At 51.2% G+C, this 17,679-nt stretch overlaps 1 protein-coding gene and 1 long non-coding RNA gene across 21 annotated transcripts in view; one reads left to right on the top strand and one right to left on the bottom strand.

Moving 5' to 3' along the window:
- LOC101275424 (myeloid cell surface antigen CD33) overlaps positions 1–17,679 on the top strand; it is a 60,597-nt gene that overhangs the window by 27,643 nt on the left and 15,275 nt on the right. The window contains exons 3-7 of one of the 3 annotated variants that reach the window (XM_049703454.1): positions 8,108–8,491; positions 8,710–8,988; positions 9,210–9,257; positions 9,889–9,939; positions 11,661–11,918. In XM_049703454.1, the coding sequence (XP_049559411.1) occupies positions 8,108–8,491; positions 8,710–8,988; positions 9,210–9,257; positions 9,889–9,939; positions 11,661–11,918 (1,020 nt within the window). Of the gene's footprint in view, positions 1–7,973; positions 8,043–8,107; positions 8,492–8,709; positions 8,989–9,209; positions 9,258–9,888; positions 9,940–11,660; positions 11,919–17,679 lie in introns of those variants that run through there. The other 2 variants (XM_049703455.1, XM_049703457.1) reach the window with 2 other exon arrangements.
- The window catches only part of LOC105748935 (uncharacterized), a 36,372-nt gene that overhangs the window by 12,311 nt on the left and 6,382 nt on the right, over positions 1–17,679 (bottom strand). For 2 of the 18 annotated variants that reach the window (XR_007474324.1, XR_007474329.1), the window contains exon 3: positions 7,718–7,911. The exons of 4 other annotated variants lie outside the window; for them this stretch is intronic. This is a non-coding gene — a long non-coding RNA (uncharacterized LOC105748935). Of the gene's footprint in view, positions 1–86; positions 102–161; positions 186–434; positions 5,292–5,536; positions 7,958–8,923; positions 9,046–17,679 lie in introns of those variants that run through there. 12 more of the 18 variants (XR_007474328.1, XR_007474332.1, XR_007474339.1 and 9 more) reach the window with 11 other exon arrangements.

Genomic DNA, 17,679 nt, shown 5'->3' on the forward strand with positions numbered 1-17,679 from the left:
ACACGCCCTTTGAGCTGAGCTCCCCACTTAGTTCTTATCCTGCTGAAGCCTCCCCACCTTCCCCCAAACATCTGCATTACCTGCACCTGCATTACCTGCACCTGCATTGCCTGTGTCTGCATTGCCTGCATCTGAATAACCTGCATCTGCATTGCCTGCACCTGCATTGCCTGCACCTGCATTACCTGCACCTGCATCACCTGCATCTGCATTGCCTCTGTCTGCATTGCCTGCATCTGAATAACCTGCGTCTGCATTACCTGCACCTGCATGACCTGCATCTGCATTGCCTGTGTCTGCATTGCCTGCATCGAAATAATCTGCATTACCTGCACCTGCATGACCTGCACCTGCATGACCTGCAGGTGCATTGCCTGCACCTGCGTTGTCTGCATCTGTATTACCTGCATCTGCATAACCTGCATCTCTATTACCTGCACCTGCATTGCCTGCACCTGCATTGCCTGCATCTGTATTACCTGCATCTGCATTACCTGCACCTGCATTGACTGCATCTGCACTGCCTGCATCTGTATTAGACAGTCGTCCCATCCTGCCCAAGTCTGAAATGCACTGTTTCTCCACACTGCCAAACAACTTGATTGACATTTCGGGCAGGAAAACCAGAGTCAGCTTTAACGCTGCACTTCTTCCAAACAGGCTTGCTCAAGCAAAGTAAGCTTTTTGCCCCTCAGAATCATTGCCCGTCTGCCCCCTTCTCCTCCCGTGTCCGTATCAACCAGCCCTACTCATGCTCATCCTCTGATCCCTGACTTTCATTTATTTCTTGACCTATGACTAATGTGGCCATCACTGAGGTCTCTGAGCGAATCCATCACCCATGCATTCACTTATTCCTTCAGCAACTATCTCCCACTTGTTGATTGTTCTGAGCACTTGGGTAATCTCTGTATTTTTACAGAGACATATGTTACAAGTGGAAAATGTCCCTTGCTGTCAAGGACTTACATTTATTGAGGGGAGTGGGGCGGTTGTGGTGAAAGCAATGAACAGGTGAGTAGTGAAAGTATACAGGAAATGAGAGCTATGGAGGGAAACGCAATGGGAGGGACAGTTCTGGGGGTGGGAGTCTTTGAGAAAACCCCTGCAGGAAGTGAAGGAACACAGTGTGAGCCCCTGAAAGAGAGTTGTTGAAGGGCTCTAGACAGAGGGAGCCACAAGTGCTGGGCTCAGAGGTTGGGACAAGCTGATGCATTGGAGAGACGCATCGCTTAATCATGACGAAGCCGCCATAAAAATCCCAATAGTATGGGGCACAGGGAGCTTCTGGCTGGTGCACAAGTGGAGGTGCTGGGAGAGTGATGTGTCTTGAGAGGGGATGGAAACCCTGCACCCCTTCCCACATACCTTGCCCTGTGTATTTCTTCATCGGACTTTTCACGCCTTCCTAAGCTATATCCTTTTATAATAAACTAGTAATCTAGTAAGTAAACGGTTTTCCTGAGTTTTGTGAGCAACTCCAGCAAATTACTCAAACCTGAGGAGGAGGTCATAGGAACTTCTGATTTATAGCCAGTTGGTCAGAAGCACAGGTGACAACCTGGACTTGTGATTGACACCTGAAGTGGGGGGGAGGCAGTCTCATGGGACTGAGCCCTCAACCTGTGGGATCTGACACTATCTCCAGGCAGATAGTATCAGAACTGAGTTACATTGCAGGACACCCAGCTGGTGTGGGAGAATTCCTTGGTGTGGGGGTCCAAAGAACCCACGCATCTGGTGACAGAAGTGTTGTGAGTGTGATAATGGTGCGAGAGTAAAGGAGAGACACACAGGAGAAGTGAGTTTCCATAAACACCCTCCTGTTTACGGAAAACCTCAGGAAACCTCAGAGGGCCAGGAGTTGAGTTTGTGATCAATAGATGTGTGACCTTGGGAGGAACCTACCCTCTCTGAGACTTCGTTTCTCTCCCTGTAACGTAGTAATATTTCCTCCATAGGTCTGTGTGGGTGCTCAGTAGAACTGGAAAACAATCTATAGCGTTATATTTGTTGGATGACTGAATAAATGGAACCTTCAGAAACGTTTGGTAGCAGAATGGAAGAACGAATAGATGCTCTGTCCCAGAGTCAAATTCACTTCCTGGACCCTCTCTCCCTTCTCCCCCCAAAACTACCTTGATCTGACCCCTTCCTTTGCTCTCCATCCAGGATCACCAGCGAGAGTCCAAGTTAGAGGATCCTCCTGACCCCACCAGCTCGGCAGGGGCCACCCCCACCTCGGGGATGGAGGAAGAGCTGCATTACGCCTCCCTCAGCTTCCATGGGATGCGTCACCCTCAGGAGAGCCCCCACTCAGAATACACGGAGATCAGGACCAAGTGAGGGACCGCACGCGGTATCAGCCTCAGGCAGGACGTCCATTTCCTCTACAGGAAGGCGGACCCACAGGCTAATCCTTAGGGACTTAACATCCCCGTAGGTGATGGGTTTATGAACTGCTGTCAGTGACTTTCCTGCTCTATTGGAACTATCTTAGGCTTTGCATTCAGAGACACCTGGCATCAAACCCACGCTTTCTCATTCAGTAAGAGTATGATATCATGCGAGGCACCTAACCCCGCCATGTCTTGGTTTTCTGCTTTGGTGAAATGGATGTGAGAGGTCCAGCATCACAAGGTTGTTGTGAGGATTAAACGAAAGTACCAAATATGCAACAGAAGTCTTCATACATTGTGACCTTTGTCCACTGAGAAAAAGCACACAACCTAAAAGTTGCACGTTATGTTTTATTTGGGGACCTTACTGAGGACTATAGCCTGGGAGAGAGCCTCTCCCATAGCTCTGAGGAGCTGCTCCAAAGAGGTCAGGGAGGAGCCAGGATATAAAGGTGTTTTTGCTGAAAACAAACAAACATGTAGTCGAACATCAAAAGATGTCCAACCACAAACATCAGACGATCAGAGTAATGACGTTGGAGCTTTCAGAGCTTTTCTGTGTATGGGAGGATGCACAGTCTGAGCTGATTGGAAATTAGTCCTTAGATGCGCCTTAACAACCTAGGGCCAGGATCGTGCTTTTCTCGTCCTGAATCCCCTCAGGGCACACCTTCGGGGGAGACCGCGGTGGTTGACTGTTTAATGGCGGACAACATCCTTTGTTTACTGAACCGCAGGCAACATTTTGTTTGTTTGTTTGCACATTTCACCCAGAGGCTGGGTGTGTCCTGTCCCGGGCACCACATCGGCTACATGTCAGTCTCACTGTCTACTCAAAACCCTCCCATGGATCCCTTCCTTGACTGGACCTCCAGCACCATCTCTTGCCATTCCTGAATCTTCCCTTTCCCCCCTCCCTGTCTTCTACTAGTCCTGCTATAGCCAAAATCAAGTAATAACATTTAGAGAATTTCCTAAATCTTAGAGCTGACCACAGCCAAAATACCGCTCTCTCCTCAAGCCCAAAGAATAATTTACAAGCTTCTCAACCTGACGTTTTAGGTCAGGGGTCAGGAGACCTTTCTGCTAAAGGGCCAGATAGTAAGTATTTAGGCTTTTCAAGCCATAGGGTCTCCGTTGCAACTATTCAACTGTAGTGCAAAAGCAACCGTAGACCATTTGCAAACGAATTAATGTGGCTGTGGGCCAACAAAATTTTATTCACAAAAACAGGCAGCCCCAGGGTTGTAGGTTCTAGGTTATTCTTAGTCTCACCCAATCTGCTTCTCCATCACCGTACCCCAAACCACCTATCCCTCAAGTCATTCTCTAAGAACCCATTCTGATGCATCCCTCACTGTCTTTGAGCACCTGCATCTCTCCTTCCAGGAAGACCCAGCCCCATGAAGTCATCTGGCTAACACCTTCTTATCCTTCAAAGTGAGTTCAAAATTATAGTCTGGGTCGAGAAGGTAGAGGGAAGCGAGAGCTTGGAAACGTCCTCCTACAAAGCCTAACACTCTAATTTTACTGCAAATCAGTTGAAACAAAAACAGCCCCAAATATACCAGCAGCACCAAAACCATGGCAGGGACCATGCATGACGCCCCAGTTTCTAAAGTGACACTTGAACAGATGAAAGATTCTGGTGTGGTGTAAGAAAAGGCCTGGCGCCCAAACCCGGCGCCTCCACCCAGACAGCACAGTTAGGTCAGACTTCCGTTTATGATGACGTCAGCCTGCGTGATGCGACCCAACACATTAAAGGTCGATGGTTAGCCTGCCAATCCAGGCAAGATGACATCGGCCCATCGTTCCCTGCTTCTCCCTCTGTTCACAACGATAAACCCTGCGAATGGTGCAAGACACAACCAAAGGAGAATTCTGGAAAGTGGTAAGAAGAAGGCAGGTTGCTTTAGGACCCCAGGACTGGAAAAACAATGCAGAGTCAGGGCATCCCAGTTCCTACAGCCAAACGGGGATGAACACTCACACCCACCGTTTCCCAAGCCCTGACTCAGAAACAGTCAAGGGTTATCATCATAGTGTCAGGAATGCGCTCACCTGTCCCATCATCCGCGTTACGCCCTCCTCCCTCCTCGCGGCTCCCGCAGCCCCGTCCTCCCCGCTGCATCAGCCCAGGCCACGCCCCACTGTGATGGTGTCTCCATCCCCCTTCCTGACCCTGGCTGGTTCTGCTCCAGTGGTGGCCTCGCCTTAGCCCAACCCCACAGGACACTCTGCTCAACAGATGGGAGACAGGCACCCAGGGTGCAGGAGCGGCCACCAGCTCAGCCAGTGGAGGGACCTGCCCGAACAGCGGCCTGTTCAGCACGTCCTGGCCTGGGGAGGGGAGCGGAAGTGTGGCCAGAGTGAAGTAAGAGCGAGTAGAGATCAGAGCCGGTGCGCGGAGTGAGGCAGGAGATAGATGGGCTCCAGGCTAGACATTTACAACTGGCCTCTTGTTTACACTTCCTGGGGTGAGAAGAAGATGGGCTCCAGGCCGGACATTCATTCCCAGCCCCCTGTTTACATTTCCTGAAGCAAGAGACAAACAGGCTCCAGGACTCCATATTTATGACCGGACTCCTGTCTATCTTTCGAGATCTGCACCTCGATATAAAAACCAGCGACAGAAGTAATAGGGTAAATAACCAGACATTGGACATTTTTATGGCAGGAACAGAGTGGGACAAACCCTGTTAAAAGATCACGAGGCCATGCATTTCCCATCCTTGGGGCAAGGGAGACATTGCACATGCGCAGAAAGGCTCCTTGGGGTCCAAAAGGAGGGGGCGCCACCCCATAACATGTGAGGCTAAGGCCGTCCCATAGACCTCTGGGCTGGAATCCATCTTGGAAAAAAGCTGCGCACGCATGCTGTTGAGGGTCCTAGGGCAGGTCAGGTGTGGAAAAAGAAACCAGATAATTGGCCAAAGGGAAACAAAGACCCGGAAGAACTGCCCTATATGAATGACGTAACCGCCTTTTTATGGGGCTCTTCGTCATTGGGGGGGACGCCCACACCCTTTCCCTGCGGGTGTGCGTCTCTGCCTTGCTTCTATGTTAACTAAACAGTTTCTTTGTGTGTTCTCCCACTTGTTGTTGTGCTGTGTCTCTAATAATAAGCTTTGTACCTGTTTTTCCAGTTTTGCCTCCGTGAGAGATGCATTTTTCACTGGGGGCAAGGGCCAGGGGGTGTGGTGGCTGGGATTCCTGGTTTTCATCCAGGCTTCCCAGGTTCAATTCCTGGGCAGGGAATTAAGATCTCGCCTCACGCCACCACTCCCTGCCGCCACTCTGAGACCAGGAGGAGGAGCCGAGGTGTCCTCGGGTTACCACCTCTTTCATTCCCTTTTCTCCTCCTGTCCTTGGAGTGGCCCCATCCTGCAGGCTGACCACTGGCCACTGTGTGGGCTGCGTCAGTTTGGGCTGCTCTAGGCTGCTCTGAGCCCTCCACTTGTAGGAACACGTCGAATCTTCGGGGTGACCCCGTGGGTTCACCTGCTAGGGCTGCCGTAAGGAAGTACGGCCGACTGGGCGGCTTGAGCAACAGAAATTCATTTTCTCACAGATCAGGAGGCTGGAAGTCTGAGATCAAAGTGTCAGCAGGGCTGGCTTCTTAGTATTATTATTTTAAATTTTTTAAATTTTGCTTTACAAAACATTGCTTTACAATGTTGTGCTAATTTCTGCTGTACAGCAAAGTGATTCAGTCACACCTATATAGACATCCTTCTGAGGCCTCTCTCCTTGGCTTGTAGATGGCCATCTTCTCCCTGTATCTTCACGTGGTCTTCCCTCAGTATGTGTCTGTGTCCTAATCTCTCTTTCTTACAAGGACAGCAGTCCTATTAGATTAAGGCCCAGCCCAATGACCTGACTTTATATTAATTACCTCTTTAAAGGCCTTGTCTCCAAATGCAGTCACACTTAGAGGTACTGGGGGTTAGGACATGCACATAGGAATCTGGGGGGTGACACAATTCAGCTTCCAACGCCGTGCGAGCATAGGCACACCTCTGCACAGAGTGGTTAAGCGCCTCCCCAAGGTGGCACAGCAAGGATTAGGGAAACAAGCGCAAGCCTAGAGCCATCTGCTGCAGAGCCTGTGCCCCTGAGCCCCGCATGAAAGCCCTCAGGGGAGGAAGCCCCAGGGAAGCGCTGACCACCACTGAGGGTGGGACTCAGAGTGACCCCTGAGGGATGAGCAGGGCCAGACACCTGACCTGCAAGACAGCCACAGAAGAGTCTGTAGAAAACGCCCGCCTCTGTCCTTGTATCAGATTCTCCCACAGACGAGGGTTGAACATTGTGATCCTTCCATGTGACAGATGAGAAAACTGAGGCCTGGAAGGGAGAAGGGCAGGGCCCACCTACCTCCAAAAACTGGCATCCCCCCAGGGTCACGCTGGCTGCCATTTTGCTCCCAGTGCCCGGCTCCCAAGCCTGGCATGTGCAGGGAGGCCTGGGGCAGGGGGCCGTGAGCAGGTCAGGAAGCCTCAGGACCCCCTGTGGGATCATGTCCTGGTGGCCACCCTCCTGGATCCTGGTCTCATCCTCTCCGTCCATGTATACCTGGGAACTCGCCTTCTAGCTGCATGGAGCGATGGGGTTTCCTCCAAGCCTCTATCTGGGCTGCCCCTATCTCACACTGTATCAGCAGGAGCTGGGGCGTTGGAGAAGTTCTCAAGGGTGGAGACAACGTCTGCCGCATTCTTGCCTTGTGCTCCACTCCCCTGAAAGGAGAGGTGCCCCTGTGCCGTTGTCGTGTTCATTTTGTTCCCAAGTCCAAGCTTGCTCTGCTCGCCTCACAACGGGCGCATGAATTGGAGATGAGGTGTTGAGGGAAGGAATGACAACTTTATTCGGAAAGCTGGCAGACCTAGAAGACAGCAGACTAGTGTCTCTGAAGAACCTTTTGACTGGGGTTTGGATGCCAATTTCTTTTACAGCACAGAGAGGGAGAGGAGATGAGGAAGTAAAGTGAAAAGGCCACAAGCTTTGCAAACATCTCCTGGAATGGCCAGCCTCGGGGAGGGAATGCGTTCATTTCTTCTTCCTTGCAGCCATCCACGGGTGGAACGGCGTCCAGATGTTTCCCTGAACGAGGCCACTTTGTTTTAACCTTCAGGCAGAGGGGCAGGGCTCCCCAAGGCAGGCCATTATGTAGAGACAGTATCCTTTTAATGAACAAAAGCAGTGGAAAGCAAAGGTTAAAGTAGAAGAAACAGATCCAACATGGAGTCAGGATTGACTCTTCCCTGTTACAATTCCAGTAACTAATCACCACCTCTTTCACCCTGGCGGGGACTGACCGGCCTGATTTCCTGCGGACAGAGGTGTGGGAGGGACAGGCTGTGGACAGGGATCCAGGAGACGCCTTTGGGCTGTATTCGCTGCTCGTGACCCTCACCAGGGCCTCACATGGAAAGTAGAAGTGGTGACTCTCCAAGGTCCACGCAGCTCCGGCAGCATGTGGGTGCGGAGTTCCTCTTTTGTGGTCGGTTACCTTCTGACCACAGCTCTGGGCTTCCTGTGGGGGCTTCCTCTCAATCCTGTGACACAAAGGCCCCATCACTCTTACCCCAAAGATGCTGCTATTGCCACCACCGCTGCTGCTGCTGTCCCTGCTGTGGGCAGGTGGGTGGGCTGCGGGGAGAGGGTGGGCAGGGCAGGGGCTGTGGCTGACCCTCGTTTCCCCGCAGGGTCCCTGGCTTGGGACAGCAGATACCAGCTGGAAGTGCAGGAGTCTGTGACGGTGCAGGAGGGCCTGTGTGTCCGCGTGCCGTGCTTCTTCCACCATCCCCTGGCCTACTGGGACTACTCTGTCCCAGCTTTCGGCTACTGGTTCCAGGAAGGGGCCAGAATCGACCAGGATCGTCCAGTGGCCACAAACAAACCAGGTCGTGCGGTGCTGACGAACACCCAGGGCCGATTCCACCTCCTTGGAGACCCCCGGACCTACAACTGCTCCCTGGACATCAGAGATGCACGGCAGGGAGACACGGGGACATACTTCTTTAGGGTGGAGAGAGGGCCTACTGTGAGATATAGTTATTTAGAGAACAAGCTCCACCTGCATGTAACAGGTAAGGATGGTGTCAAGGAGAGGACACACAGACACAGGGGCCCTGAGGGCCCCCAGGGCAGGGCTGGGAGGGGACCCCCTGTCTTCTCATCCTGGGAGGGGCCCAAGGGGACCTGGGAGGACAGGCCGCTGCGGCTGGCCTGGGGCAGAGACAGCTCTGAGGGGCACACTTGGGCTCCCCCCCCACAGGGCCTGGGTCTGTTTCTCTCTCCTCTTCAGCTCTGACACAGACACCCGACATCCACGTCCAGGGGACCTTAGAATCTGGCTTCCCCAGGAATATCACCTGTGCAGTGCCATGGGCCTGTGAGAGGGGGACACCCCACACCTTCTCCTGGACCGGGGTTGCCCTCCCTTCCCTGCACCCCAAGGGCCCCCACTCCTCGGTGCTCACCCTCACCCTGGGGCCCCAGGACCATGGCACCAACCTCACCTGTCGAGTGAACTTCCCCGGAGCTGGCGTGAGCACAGACAGAACCATCAGGCTCAACGTGTCCTGTGAGCGCGGGGCCGGGACGCCAGGGCCCTGAGGGCGGAGGGCGTTGGGGACGGGAGGGAGGGCCTGGGCTACTGCGTGCTGAGCCCTGCAAGCTGGAACTGGGGAGGAAGGAAAGAGGATGCTACTCCACCCTCTTCCTATTTCTAATGTTTCTGGGGGAAAGGGGCCAATGCCTACCTTCCCGCCACTGAAAAGGGGACTGTTATGTCTGTCTGTCCAGATGCACCCCAGAAGCCGACCATCAGAGTGTTCCGGAAAGAAGACACAGGTAGGTCTAAACCTCTCTTCTCCAGGGGTGTGGTGGAAGTGGAAGTGTCTCTGCCCTTCGGAGCAGAGCTGGGGATCAGAACTCAGACGGCAGAGAGGCTCAGGCCCGGGGAGGGGACAGCAGAGGTGGGAAAACCCCCACTGGCGCATCAGCTTACACACTGGCCTCCCCCTTTCGCTGGCCCTGCTCTCACGGGGTATCGCGTGGCCTCTTCCTTGCCTGTTGGACGTGGCTGTCCCCACTGCCAGGGCTCCATCCTTGTCCCACATCCTGCCCTCATTCTCCTTAGGATCTAGACCCCACCTACTCCTTCAGTTTCCTTCCCTCATTTTAATGTCATTGTTTACAATAGTAAGCATACGGGACTGCCCTGGCGGTCCAGTGGTTAAGACTCCACGCTCCCAATGCAGGGGGCGCAGGTTCGATCCCTGTTCGGGGAACTAAGATCCTGCATGCCGCACGGCACAGCCAAAATAACTAAATAAATAAAACAAAAAGTAGAACGTAGTTGAAAAAGATAAAGAAAAGAAAAGAAAAGAATAAGCATACCATGTGTGTTAGTCAGCTCAGGCCGCCATAATAAAATACCAGAGACTCGGTGGCTTAAAAACGAGGAGTTTATTTCTCACAGCTCTGGAGGCTGGGACGTCTGAGCTCAAAGGGCCGGCTGATCGGGTTCCTGGTGAGCGCTCGCTTCCTGGCTTGTGCACCGCTGCTTTTTGTCTACGTTCTCTGGTATCTCTTATAAGAACACTAACGTCATCGTGAGAATCTCAATCTCATGACCTCATCTAACCCTAATGACTTCTCAAAGACCCGTCCAAATACCTCCAAATACCATCATATTGGAGGTCAGGGCTTTGGCATATGAATCTGAGGGGAACATGGTTCAGTCCCTAGGGCAATTTAACAAGAATAAAATAGTATTCAGCACTTGTGTATCCCCCTTCTTGGTTATCTTTTCGAATAGAACCTACACGTGTACATTTTAAAACACACACATATATGCAGATCATACTACCCACATGCTTTGCATCTCTATTAGTATTTTTTAATAAACTTTTCATATGCAGTAATTTTAGACTCACATGGTACAGAGACTTTCCACAAATCTCTCACCTCATCATTAAAATCCTCCATCCACATGGCATATTTGTCACAACTAAGGAAGTGACGTTGGTACATTTCTACAAACTAAACTCGCCTTTTTCCCAAACTTGGTATATCTTGGAGATTCTCCTGTATCTGTACCTAGGAAACCTTCTTCATTCTTAATGATGACCCCATGGTTTTCCAGTTAGAAGTATATTATATGATAAAGTACTTAATAGGTCTCCTGTTAGTGGAAAACTATGGTGTTTCCAATCCTTTGCAAAGACAAGACAAATGTGTGGGTCTGGAAGATTACTCTTGAGACAGAAGAAAGTCCTAGATCGAAGGGTATGTTTGTAATTTCTACAGATATTGCCAAATCGAGCTACATGGAAGTTGTTCTGCTTACGCTACCCCCTGCTATGTGTCTATTTCCCTGCTAAACATTTTCATCCTTGCTGATACCATAAGTGAATACACTATCATGTTAACTTGCATTATCATTTTGTGAATAGGTTGGGTATCTTTCATTGCGTTTAAAAACCATGTGTATTTCTTTCTCTTTTTTTTTTATTGCGGTACGCGGGCCTCCCACTGTTGTGGCCTCTCCCGTTGCGGAGCACAGGCTCCAGACGCACAGGCTCAGCGGCCATGGCTCACGGGCCCAGCCGCTCCACGGCATGTGGGATCTTCCCGGACCGGGGCACGGACCCGCGTCCCCTGCATCGGCAGGCGGACTCTCAACCACTGCGCCACCAGGGAAACCCCATGCCTATTTCTTTGTGGTCTTTTTCTTGATGATTTGAAGAAACTCTTTTCATATTAACGCAATCATCTGTGTATAAGTTGAGAGGATTTATTTTCATCCTAATCTTGGGCTTTTGACTTAGTGTATGGTGATTTTGCTAGGCAAAAACATGCCATTTTTCTTGGCCGCACCGCGTGGCTTGTGGGATCTTAGTTCCCCAACCGGGGATCTAGCCCGTGCCCCCTGCAGTGGAAGCACAGAATCCTAACCACTGGACCGCCAGGGAACCCCCGCCATTTTTTTTTTAAGTTGCATTCAGTGATGTACTGGGACTAGCTCTTACTGGTTGGCGAGAGCCAGTTGTGCCATTGTGTCCATCTTTTCCCACTTCTGGGTTCAGAGGCTTCAAATTAGGTGCTTGAAATTGGCCAAGATGGGAGTTTTTACACAGAGGAAATTGACAAGTGCTACAAAACAGGAAGATATGAGCCTTTAGGCAATGGAAGAGACAGACAGACAGACAGACAGGCAGACTGAAGCTAGCTTTCTCTCTGTCCTGCCAGGACCTGAAAGTCTGGGCCAAAGCCTATCTCTCCCAGTCCAGGAGGGCCAGTTCCTACGCCTGGACTGTGTTGCCGACAGCAACCCTCCTGCCAGGATGAGCTGGATCCGGGGGAGCCTGACCCTGAGCCCCTCCAATTGCTCGAACCCTGGGGTCCTGGAGCTGCCCCGGGTGGAACTGGAGGACCATGGGAAATATGTCTGCCGAGCTCAGCATCCGTTGGGCTCCAAGGAAGCATCTCTGAGCCTCGTTGTGAAAAGTGAGTTGGAACACACCTGAGGGAAGGACGCCTGGGTTCTAGGGAGGGGAGAGTCTCCTCTGATCCCTCCCATGTCTCCCTACAGAACCCCCGCAGCTGCTGGGACCCTCCTGCTCCCAGGAGGAGGAGGGTCTGCACTGCGACTGTTCTAAATATGGTCTTTATCTTTCTCTGGTCACCGAAGGCCTTGCGGGGGGGGGGGGCATTTCTTAAGTAGACTTTATTTTCAGGAACTGATTTAGGTTCGTAGCAGATTCGTCAGAAGGTAAAGAGACTTCCCTCGTCCCCGCTGCACTTTCCCACACACGCACGGCCTCCCCCCAGAGGGTTCCTGTTACAATCGATGAATCTCCACTGACACGTCATTTTCAACCAAAGTGCATGATTGACATTAGGGTTCCCTCTTGCTGTTGTACATTTCATGGGTTTGGACAAATGTATAATGACATGTATCTGCCATTATAGTATCATACAGAAGAGTTTCATTGTCCCAACATCTGTTTGGACCATTTTTGTGACTGTCAGCCCCTCAGCCCTCACCCTGAGCCCTCTCTGGAGCCCAGCGCTCCCCTCACTGCTGTATTCCCACTGGTCATAACACCTGGTCCCCCATCTGGACAGAGCCCCATTAGGGCTGTCTCAGCAGTGCCCACCGATCTGTTGACAGGTGACGCCCAGACGCACATCCCTTGCCCTGGGTGTTGGGGTGCCACCAGGCAGGGCCACGAGAGCTGTCTGGGCCTGACCTGGAGGTCTGAGAAGCTTCCTGCTGCCACCTCCTTCTGAAAGCACAAAAGATCACCGTGGACCTTGAGTGACAGGGCCAATAGAGGCCAGGAGAGCAGATTTAGACCCCCTTCCCTGGAAGGAAGGAGAGACAAGGTCCTTCAGCAGCCCTCAGTGCTCTCTGTCTGTCTGTCTCTCTGGAATGTCCATGGGGCACAGAACCTCATGGCTCTGCTGTGGCCAGGTCTGGAGTCTTTTGCAGAGAGACCCTGGATGGAGAAATATCTGACTCCACGAAGAGCTGAAGTTTGTTGGGAGTATGTGGGCTGGAGAAGAAGTGCGGCATAGACTGTCCTTTTGGACAAGGCTGAGGTCCTACAAATGGTGGGGGAACCTAGGGGCAGAACCCTCGGTGGGAAGGGAGGGGCACCCCACTCTACCTGCTACGGGGAGGAGGAGACCTATGCCTGCTCATCAGGATTGGAATTCTCCCCAAGTCTCTCTTGTCTGCAGGAAACTCGGGGGCCAGGGCAGGAGTGATTGAGGGGGCCCTTGGGGGAGCTGGTGTCACCACGCTGCTTGTTCTCTGCCTGTGCCTCATCTTCTTCACGTGAGTTGGGCTGGCTGTGGGCCAGGGGAGGAGAAGAGGCGCCTGGAGGGGTTGTGAGGACCCAGAGCAAGGGCGGGGCGGTGCAGGGGTCGTGAAGATCCAGCTCGTAGACACCTGGCCAGGCTTGAGTGTGTTCCCAGCCCTGGTCCCAGATCCAGAAGCCGGGAGGGAGAAGGGACCTTGTCACAGTCTTGTTGTAAAGGCCCCTGGGCTCCCTCTACCCTTTTAATTTTTACTTTTTATTGGAGTAGAGTTGATTTACAATGTTGTGTTAGTTTCTGGTGTACAGCAAATTGAATAAGTTATGCATACACATATATCCACTCTTTTTTAGGTTCTATTCCCATATGTCATTACAAAGTATTGAGTAGGGTTCCCTGTGCTATACAGTAGGTCCTTATTAGTCATCTGCTTTATATATAGCAGTGTGTATATGTCAATCCCAATCTCCCAATTTATCCCACCGCTTTTCCCCCTTGGTAACCATAAGTTTGTTTTCTGCATCTGTGACTCTATTTTGTTTTGTAAATAAGTCCATTTGTACCATTTTTTTAGATTCCACATATTAGCCATATCATATGACATTTGTCTTTCTCTGTCTGGCTTACTTCACTCAGTATGACAATCTCTAGGTCCACCCATGTCCCAGAAAATGGCATTATTTTGTTCTTTTTCATGGCTGAGTAATATTCCATTGTATATATGTGCCACATCTTCTTTATCCATTCCTCTGTCGATGGACATTTAGGTTGCTTCCACGTCCAGGCTATTGTAAATGTGCTGCTATGAACATTGGGGTGCATGTGTCTTTCCGAATTATGGTTTTTTCTGAAGATGTTGGGCTCACCCTACTCTTGACCTGCCTTAGTCACTCACTCCAGCCTCAAAAGAGATACCCTGTGTCACAGACCCTCGTGTCTCCCAACAGAGTGAAGACCTACAGGAAGAGAGCAGCCAGGACTGCAGTGGGTATGGAGGACATCCACCCTGTCATAGGACCAACTTCCCTGGTGAGTGACACGGGCATCCCGGCAATGCAGCCTGCCCTGCAGATCTCCCGGGGTGGCCCACAGCCATGCTCCATTCAGCATGTCCAGAAATGAGCTCTTCCCCTTCCTGCTTCTTTGAAAATGTAGGATTTATTATTATTCCTCTGTGTGAGGCCAACAGATCAGGAGACGATTGCCACAAAAAAGACAGGTAGTACAGTTCCCAAGAGGAGGGGGTGTGCCACACCCTGCAGGGCCATGAGGGGCAGCACAAGGGTCTGTCAAGAGGCAGAGGGAGTGAGGAGGAAACCTGGGCAAGAGATTTTGTGGTTTACGTGGGAAGGAACAGGCAGGGTAAGCAGACTGAGGACTGTCTAGTTGAATGATTTCAGAATGCTCTGGGGTGTAGGGGTTGTCTGTAGTTTTCTGGTACCTGGCCCCGGGGTGATGAGAGCAGGATAATGGTCCAGAGAGTAAGAGTTTGATAAAGGAAGTGGTTTGGGCTGATCGGTTTGCAATATGAAGGGCAGGCTTGCAGGCAGATCCCTTAGAATCTCTAGAACTTGACTAGCACTGGCAGGGGCAATCCCTCGAGGGTTAACAAAGCCCCGGTGGTCAAAACATCAGAAACACAAGGTGAATACATCCCTAAACATACTTCTGCTGGCTTCTCCAATTCATCAATGGGACTCTTGTTCCTGACTCCCAGCCAGAGATCTATCCCTTTCCCCCATCACCTCTTCCTGCACTGATACACTGCAAAGCATGTCTGTGTTTCTTCTAAATACAGCTTGATACAAACACGCCCTTTGAGCTGAGCTCCCCACTTAGTTCTTATCCTGCTGAAGCCTCCCCACCTTCCCCCAAACATCTGCATTACCTGCACCTGCATTACCTGCACCTGCATTGCCTGTGTCTGCATTGCCTGCATCTGAATAACCTGCATCTGCATTGCCTGCACCTGCATTGCCTGCACCTGCATTACCTGCACCTGCATCACCTGCATCTGCATTGCCTCTGTCTGCATTGCCTGCATCTGAATAACCTGCGTCTGCATTACCTGCACCTGCATGACCTGCATCTGCATTGCCTGTGTCTGCATTGCCTGCATCGAAATAATCTGCATTACCTGCACCTGCATGACCTGCAGGTGCATTGCCTGCACCTGCGTTGTCTGCATCTGTATTACCTGCATCTGCATAACCTGCATCTCTATTACCTGCACCTGCATTGCCTGCACCTGCATTGCCTGCATCTGTATTACCTGCATCTGCATTACCTGCACCTGCATTGACTGCATCTGCACTGCCTGCATCTGTATTAGACAGTCGTCCCATCCTGCCCAAGTCTGAAATGCACTGTTTCTCCACACTGCCAAACAACTTGATTGACATTTCGGGCAGGAAAACCAGAGTCAGCTTTAACGCTGCACTTCTTCCAAACAGGCTTGCTCAAGCAAAGTAAGCTTTTTGCCCCTCAGAATCATTGCCCGTCTGCCCCCTTCTCCTCCCGTGTCCGTATCAACCAGCCCTACTCATGCTCATCCTCTGATCCCTGACTTTCATTTATTTCTTGACCTATGACTAATGTGGCCATCACTGAGGTCTCTGAGCGAATCCATCACCCATGCATTCACTTATTCCTTCAGCAACTATCTCCCACTTGTTGATTGTTCTGAGCACTTGGGTAATCTCTGTATTTTTACAGAGACATATGTTACAAGTGGAAAATGTCCCTTGCTGTCAAGGACTTACATTTATTGAGGGGAGTGGGGCGGTTGTGGTGAAAGCAATGAACAGGTGAGTAGTGAAAGTATACAGGAAATGAGAGCTATGGAGGGAAACGCAATGGGAGGGACAGTTCTGGGGGTGGGAGTCTTTGAGAAAACCCCTGCAGGAAGTGAAGGAACACAGTGTGAGCCCCTGAAAGAGAGTTGTTGAAGGGCTCTAGACAGAGGGAGCCACAAGTGCTGGGCTCAGAGGTTGGGACAAGCTGATGCATTGGAGAGACGCATCGCTTAATCATGACGAAGCCGCCATAAAAATCCCAATAGTATGGGGCACAGGGAGCTTCTGGCTGGTGCACAAGTGGAGGTGCTGGGAGAGTGATGTGTCTTGAGAGGGGATGGAAACCCTGCACCCCTTCCCACATACCTTGCCCTGTGTATTTCTTCATCGGACTTTTCACGCCTTCCTAAGCTATATCCTTTTATAATAAACTAGTAATCTAGTAAGTAAACGGTTTTCCTGAGTTTTGTGAGCAACTCCAGCAAATTACTCAAACCTGAGGAGGAGGTCATAGGAACTTCTGATTTATAGCCAGTTGGTCAGAAGCACAGGTGACAACCTGGACTTGTGATTGACACCTGAAGTGGGGGGGAGGCAGTCTCATGGGACTGAGCCCTCAACCTGTGGGATCTGACACTATCTCCAGGCAGATAGTATCAGAACTGAGTTACATTGCAGGACACCCAGCTGGTGTGGGAGAATTCCTTGGTGTGGGGGTCCAAAGAACCCACGCATCTGGTGACAGAAGTGTTGTGAGTGTGATAATGGTGCGAGAGTAAAGGAGAGACACACAGGAGAAGTGAGTTTCCATAAACACCCTCCTGTTTACGGAAAACCTCAGGAAACCTCAGAGGGCCAGGAGTTGAGTTTGTGATCAATAGATGTGTGACCTTGGGAGGAACCTACCCTCTCTGAGACTTCGTTTCTCTCCCTGTAACGTAGTAATATTTCCTCCATAGGTCTGTGTGGGTGCTCAGTAGAACTGGAAAACAATCTATAGCGTTATATTTGTTGGATGACTGAATAAATGGAACCTTCAGAAACGTTTGGTAGCAGAATGGAAGAACGAATAGATGCTCTGTCCCAGAGTCAAATTCACTTCCTGGACCCTCTCTCCCTTCTCCCCCCAAAACTACCTTGATCTGACCCCTTCCTTTGCTCTCCATCCAGGATCACCAGCGAGAGTCCAAGTTAGAGGATCCTCCTGACCCCACCAGCTCGGCAGGGGCCACCCCCACCTCGGGGATGGAGGAAGAGCTGCATTACGCCTCCCTCAGCTTCCATGGGATGCGTCACCCTCAGGAGAGCCCCCACTCAGAATACACGGAGATCAGGACCAAGTGAGGGACCGCACGCGGTATCAGCCTCAGGCAGGACGTCCATTTCCTCTACAGGAAGGCGGACCCACAGGCTAATCCTTAGGGACTTAACATCCCCGTAGGTGATGGGTTTATGAACTGCTGTCAGTGACTTTCCTGCTCTATTGGAACTATCTTAGGCTTTGCATTCAGAGACACCTGGCATCAAACCCACGCTTTCTCATTCAGTAAGAGTATGATATCATGCGAGGCACCTAACCCCGCCATGTCTTGGTTTTCTGCTTTGGTGAAATGGATGTGAGAGGTCCAGCATCACAAGGTTGTTGTGAG

This window comes from Orcinus orca, chromosome 20 (assembly GCF_937001465.1).
Source record: "Orcinus orca chromosome 20, mOrcOrc1.1, whole genome shotgun sequence".
NCBI classification, from domain to species: domain Eukaryota; kingdom Metazoa; phylum Chordata; class Mammalia; order Artiodactyla; family Delphinidae; genus Orcinus; species Orcinus orca.